At 39.5% G+C, this 7,085-nt stretch overlaps 1 protein-coding gene across 1 annotated transcript; it reads left to right on the top strand.

Moving 5' to 3' along the window:
• Nucleotides 1-840: 840 nt before the first annotated feature.
• Apcs (amyloid P component, serum) lies at nt 841-1,949 on the top strand. The gene is made up of 2 exons (XM_021199186.2): nt 841-1,088; nt 1,199-1,949. Exons 1-2 carry the CDS (start codon nt 1,022-1,024, stop codon nt 1,804-1,806), a joined length of 675 nt encoding a protein of 224 aa, XP_021054845.1. The 5' UTR covers nt 841-1,021; the 3' UTR covers nt 1,807-1,949.
• Nucleotides 1,950-7,085: the final 5,136 nt, after the last annotated feature.

The raw sequence follows: 7,085 nt of genomic DNA, 5'->3' as shown, positions 1-7,085 counted from the left end.
GAAAGGGGGAAAAATCAGTTTGATGTCTAAGAAGCTGAGCAGGTTTGAGTGGCGACTAATAAAGGTTGACTTTTAAATTAGCAGGAGAGAAAAATAGTTATGAAGTTTATTGGTACTGTAAAAGAGTTGGCCCCCACCTAATCTCCACACCTAATGAGCCTGGGAATGAATGCACAAATGTGAGCACAATGCAACAATGAGGTCATCAGCAAAGATATAAAACCCTTAATGCCTAAGGGTTTGAAAGAAAGGGTGGAAAACGGGAAGATGCTGACATTTCAGCAGAAGTATATGCCACCAAAAACAATTAGTCATAATGAGAAATGAGAAAGTTTAAGATAAGAAAGCAACATGACTCAAAAAATAAGGGACAACTGAGTAATAGTTGTAGAAAACTAGTGTTCTCCAGGGCAAACAGAAGGTTTGTACTCCAACTGTCTCTATCCTCTTTGTAATGCCTGGATATGTTACTCAATAGTTGAGTAATCAAAATCAAAGAGACAACTAGATTTTTTAGGGTGCTTGGCAGAAGATAGAACTCTAGAATGATCTACACAGAAAAGGCCACTTCACTTAACTTTAATAGGTATGTGATTGCCCTATTCCCTTATCCTCTTCTAGCAAAGCACAGGGTCATGAGAAAGAGACACAGTTGCAGAATGGAGAACTCATGTGGCCAACCTGGTCTCTTGTTCCATCTGTAGGACCTTGAAGATTTGCAGCTCTTCCCTTCCCAGCAATGAAATCTGGGTCACAGGGGTTAGAACTCTAGCACTGGATTGTGTCTAATGAATAACTGTCATTGATTTCCAAGCACAGGGGCATTTATTTTCCAACAACAGCTCTAATTATTAGCAGAACGAAGGAGGATCTGGGAGTACCTAACGTGGCATTCCTTCTCTCCACCCTTCATGGTCATCCAAGGCACATACAAAACTTGAACTCTGAAAAGCATAGGGAGCCACCACACCTTTGTTCCATACCCAAGTAAGAGCTGCTGCTATCACACCCTGGACCAAGCATGGACAAGCTGCTGCTTTGGATGCCTATCTTCACCAGCCTTCTTTCAGAAGCCTTTTCTCAGACAGGTAAGAAGCTTCGGCTACTGTCAGGGAACATAAAATGAGAAAAGATGAATCTGAGATATTGTTTGTCTGAATTTGTTGAAATGCATTCTATTTCTTATTTTATCTCACAGACCTCTATTCGAAGGTATTTGTGTTCCCCAGAGAATCTGAAACTGATCATGTGAAGCTGACCCCACGACTAGAGAAACCTCTGCAGAATTTTACACTGTGTTTCCGAACCTACAGTGACCTTTCCCGCTCTCACAGTCTTTTCTCCTACAGTGTCAAAGGCAGAGACAATGAGCTACTAATTTATAAAGAAAAAGTTGGAGAATACAGCCTATACATCGGACAATCAAAAGTCACAGTCCGTGGTATGGAAGAATACCTTTCTCCAGTACACTTATGTACCACTTGGGAGTCCTCCTCTGGCATTGTTGAATTTTGGGTCAATGGAAAGGCTTTGGTAAAAAAGTCTTTGCAGAAGGAATACACTGTGAAAGCCCCACCCAGTATAGTCCTGGGACAGGAGCAGGATAGCTATGGAGGAGGGTTTCAAAGGTCACAGTCCTTTGTGGGAGAGTTTGCAGATTTGTACATGTGGGACTATGTGCTGACCCCACAAGACATTCTACTTGTGTACAGAGGTTCCCCTATCAATCCTAATATTTTGAATTGGCAGGCTCTTAACTATGAAATAAATGGCTATGTAGTCATCAGGCCCCGTGTGTGGGATTGAGATCTTACAACAAAACCTCATGGAAATCAGATGGCCAATGTGTAAGAGGTCAAGATGGCAGAATTCACTCTATCTGGAGCTTTTTTTTTCTTTGTGAACGTCCTGTAAAAGTATCTGCCAAATAAAAATCCTGTCCAATTCTACCTGCATTGGTTTGCTGTTGACATAATGTCAAATGCTTTCTCTTGGCTCTATGTCTTTTAATAATTGGTGTTTCAATATCTAGAAAAATCAAGTTATAAAGCAGGGGGATACCAACCAAAGAGTACACATGGAGGGACTCATGTAGCAGAGGATGGCCTTGTTGGACATCAATGGGAGGAAAGGCCCTTGGTCCCAAGAAGGCTCAATACCCGAGTTTAGGGGAATCACAAGACAGGGAAGTAGGAGTGGGTGGGTTGATGAGCAGGAGGAGGGGGGATGGGATAGGGGGTTTTGGAGGGGAAAAGGGATAATATTTGAAATGTAAATAAAGAAAATATCTAATAAAAAAGAAAATCTTCAATTTTAGAAAGAGAGAGACAGAAAGAAAGAAAGAAAGAAAGAAAGAAAGAAAGAAAGAAAGAAAGAAAGAAAGAAAGAAAAGAAAAGAAAAGAAAAGAAAAGAAAAGAAAAGAAGGAAGGAGATGGCAGTTTTTAAGAAACTCAAATGCGAGAACATTTAACAAGGGGTAAAGTGGTAACACTTATAAACTACTGGTAATCAGTTTAATAATAACTCAAAATATGTGGAAAATTGTAGTAGGAATCCCTTCTGTTTGCTTTTCAAAGTACAAGTCAATAAGAGAAATCTGATGTTGCTCAAGGGACACAGCTATAATGAGAAAGATATGTGACAATTGAGAACTAGACAGCAAATGAGATGGAGAAATTAGAAGAGAAATAAAAACTAAAAATATATATAAGAAACTGAGATCAATTTGTATAAAGACAGACATGCATGATGTCTCAAAAACTCCAATGGTAATCTAGAACACCTGGCTTTTGCAATGCAACCTACATGTTATCAAAGACAGAGTCTATGTCTGATGAGCATGTAATAAATATTGCTAACAGAAATGTCTTCTTTACACTCCTTCCATGATTCCTGCTTCTCACAAGATAAAGTCCAAATCTCAACAAATGATTTTTGCCTTCTGTAAGAAACCTAGTCCCACGTCTGTGTACACTGCAGCTACAACTCAGCGCAGCAAGAATCATACTAGCTACAGCACTCCAAAAATAGTTTCCAGATTATTATTAGTGGTATTTGTTGATATGATTACAAAAAGCATAAAACACAGCACCTAGAACATTCTCTAAAGAAGTGGATCACCTTCCCAAGGAAAATACAGTTTGGGCTGCATATGGACAAAAAATGCAGGGATAGCTCAAAGAGAGTGGAGAACATAGCCCAGGAAGGTGACAATGAGAGTATCCGGAAAATAACCGAAGCAATTGTTTCTGAGATCCATTACTTAGAATGGACCAAGAAGCAGGTACCAGGCCAAAGCAAATGGGAAGGAGTCTGGGGACTTTATAAGGGAGCAGTGAGCTCAGGTGAAAAAGAGTAGGAAGAGCACAGGGAGATAGAATACTACTCGGTGTATCAAGTTATTTGGATGGAGTTTTTAGAAATGTGGAAATCATTTTAAACTTCCATCCTTTCTAGGATAATTTTTTCATACACTACATTATGATTAAAACTTTCCCTTCACACAATTGCTTTCTCTCAATTTAAAAAACAAGGAAAGATTCTTCTGTTTCCATCTGCACTAGGAGTTGACCCTGTGTCACAGCTCTCCATTGCCAGGGTCCTGCTGGGAGAGAGCTTGTCTCCCAGGAGTGCTGACGTACCTGTGACCCACCCAGGGCCCCTAGGACACAGGATAACTGAAAAGCAGCATGGGACAGGATCCTCCCAGTTTCCCTCTGGGCCTGGAGTGGACCATGTGCCACAGCTCTCTACACCCAGGACCCTCCAGGAGAGAGCTTGTCTCCCAAGAGTGCTGACACACCTGAGAGCACAAGTTAGACCACCACTTCTACTCAAATACCTGGCCCAAGAGGGACCTGTCCAGACCTGGACACAGGAACCAAGGAACTGCCTGGGTCAGGGTCCTTCTGGAGCTGACCCTGTGTCACAGTTCTCCATACCCAAATTCCTCCATGAGAGAACTGTTCTCCCACACAGGCTTACAGGAGGGATAAGCCACCAGGAATCACCAGAGATAAGCAGATGGTAAGAGGCAAAAGCAAGAACAAAAGCAACAGAAACCAAGGCTACTAGGCACTGTGAGAACCCAATTCTCCCACCACAGCAAGCCCTGGATACCCCAAGATACCGGGCTAGTAAGACTCTCATCTTGATATCACATCTCATGATGATGATGGACTTTAAGAAGGACATAAATAACTCCCTTAAAGAAATACAGGAGAACACAGGTAAACAGCTAGAAGCCCTTAAAGAGGAAACACAAAATTCCCTTAAAGAATTACAGGAAAGCACAACTAAACAGGTGAAGGAATTGAACAAAACTATCCAGGATCTAAAAACAGAAATAGAAAAAATAATGAAATCACAAAGGGAGACAGCCCTGGAGATAGAAAACCTAAGAAATGGATCAGGAGTTATAGATGATCACCAACAGAATACAAAATATAGAATAGAGAAACTAAGGTGCAGAAGATACCATAGAAAACATTAACATAACAGTCAAAGAAAATGCAAAATGCAAAATGCAAAAAGCTCCTAACCCAACACATCCAGGAATCCTGGACACAATAAGAAGATCAAACCTAAGGATAACAGGTATGGACAAGAGCAAAGATTCCCAACTTAAAGGGCCAGTAATTATCTTCAAAAAAATTATAGAAGAAAACTTTCCTAACCTAAAGAAAGAGATGCCCATTAACATACAAGAAGCCTACAGAACTCCAAATAGACTGAACCAGAAAAGAAATTCCTCCAGACACATAATAGTCAAAACACCAAACGCACAAAACAAAGAAAGAATATTAGAAGCACTAAGGGGAAAAGGTCAAGTAACATATAAAGACAGACCTATCAGAATTACACAAGACTTCTCACCAGAGACTCTAAAAGCCAGAAAATCCTGGGCAGATGTCAAACAGACCCTAAGAGAACACAAAAGCCAGCCCAGGCTACTATACCCAGCAGAACTCTGAATTGCCATAGGTGCAGAAACCAAGATATTTCATGACAAGATAAAATTTACATAATATCTTTCCACAAATCCAGCCTTACAAGAATAATAGATGGAAAACTCTGACCCAGGGAGGGAAACTACACCCTAGAAAAGGCAAGAAAATAATCCTCTTTCAACAACCCCCCCCCAAAAAAAAAGATAACCAAAAAAGATAACCACACAAACATAATTCCACCTCTAACAACAAAAGAAGCAGCAAGCAACAATCACCATTCCTTAATATCTCTTAACATCAATGGACTCAGTTGCCCAAAAAATGACATAGACTAACAAGTTGGATAGGAAAACAGGAACCAGCATTTTGCTGCATACAGGAAATGTACCTCAGTGACAAAAGAAAACACTACCTCAGAATAAAAGACTGGGAAAAAAAATTCCCAAGCAACTGGTCCAAGAAACAAGCAGGAGTAGATATCCTAATAAAATAAAATTGACTTCAACCAAAAGTTATCAAAAAAGATAAAGAAGGACACTTCATACTCATCAAAGGAAAAANCTANCAAGATGAACTCTCAATTCTGAACATCTATGCTCCGAATGCAAGGGCACCCACATTCATAAAAGAAACTTTACTAAAACTCAAAGCATACATCGCACCTCACACATTAATAGTGGGAGACTTCAACACCCCACTCTCATCAATGGACAGATCATGGAAACAAAAACTAAACAGAGACACAGTGAAACTAAAAGAAGGTATGAACCAAATGGATTTAACAGATTTTTATAGGATAAAAGAATAAACCTTCTTCTCAGCACCTCATGGTACCTTCTCCAAAATTGACCATATAATCTGTCACAAAACAGACCTCAACAGATAGAAGAAGATTGAAATAGTACCATGTATCCTATCAGATCATCATGAACTAAGTCTGGTTTTCAATAACAACAAAAACAACAGAAGGCCCACATACACATGGAGGCTAAACAATTCTCTACTCAATGATAACTTGGCCAAGGAAGAAAGAAAGAAAGAAATTTAAAACTTTTTAGAATTTAATGAAAATGAAGACACAACATAACCAAACTTATGGGACACGATGAAAGCAGTGCTAAGAGGAAAACTCATAGCTCTGAGTGCCTCCAAGAAGAAACTGGAGAGAGCATACACTAGCAGCTTAACAACACACCTGACTGCTCTAGAACAAAAAGAAGCAAATACACCCAAGAGGAGCAGACTGCAGGAAATAATCATCTCAGAGCTGAAATTAACCAAGTAGAAATGAAAAGAGCTATACACTCAACAAAACCAGGAGCTGGTTCTTTGAGAAAATCAACAAGATAGATAAACCCTTAGCCAGACTAACTAGAGGGCACAGGGACAGTATTCTAATTAACAAAATCAGAAACGAAAAGGGAGACATAACAACAGATCCTGAGGAAATCCAAAACATCATCAGATCCTACTACAAAAGGGTATGCTATACTCAACAAAACTCGAAAACCTGGATGAAATTAACAAATTCCTAGACAGATACCAGGTACCAAAGTTAAATCAGGATCACATAAACCATCTAAANAGTCCCATAACCCCTAAAGAAATGGAAGCAATCATTCAAAGTCTCCCAACCAAAAAAAGTCCAGGACCAGATAGATGGGTTTAGTGCTGAATTGTATCAGACCCTCAAAGAAGACCTAACACCAATGTTCTTCAAAGTATTCCACAAAATAGAATCAGAAGGAACACTACCCAATTCGTTCTATGAAGCCATGGTTATGCTGACACCAAAATCACACAAAGACCCAACAAAGAAAGAGAACTTCAGCCCAATTTCCTTTATGAATATCAATGCAAAAGTACTCAATAAAATTCTCACAAACTGAGTCTAAGAACACATAAAAATGATCACTCACCATGATCAAGTAGGTTTTATCCCAGAAATGCAGGGAGAAAAAAAAAGCGCATAGTCATTTTATTAGATGCTGAAAAAGCATTTGACAAGATTCAGCATCCCTTTATCATCCCTTGGAAAGATCAGGAATTCAAGGTCCATACCTAAACATAATAAAAGCAATCTACTGCAAACCAGTAGCCAACATCAAACTAAATGGAGAGAAACTTGAAGCAAT

The sequence above is a fragment of the Mus pahari genome, chromosome 5 (assembly GCF_900095145.1).
Source record: "Mus pahari chromosome 5, PAHARI_EIJ_v1.1, whole genome shotgun sequence".
NCBI lineage: Eukaryota > Metazoa > Chordata > Mammalia > Rodentia > Muridae > Mus > Mus pahari.
The sequence above is the reverse complement of the archived record's forward strand: the minus strand, read 5'-3'. Positions and strand labels throughout refer to the sequence as shown.

Excerpts from the sequence above, each read along its gene's own strand:
- Apcs (XM_021199186.2), top strand. The coding sequence starts at position 1,022 with ATGGACAAGCTGCTGCTTTGGATGCCTATCTTCACCAGCCTTCTTTCA. Across the intron at positions 1,089-1,198 it reads AGAAGCCTTTTCTCAGACAG|ACCTCTATTCGAAGGTATTT; the intron begins GTAAGAAGCTTC and ends TTTATCTCACAG.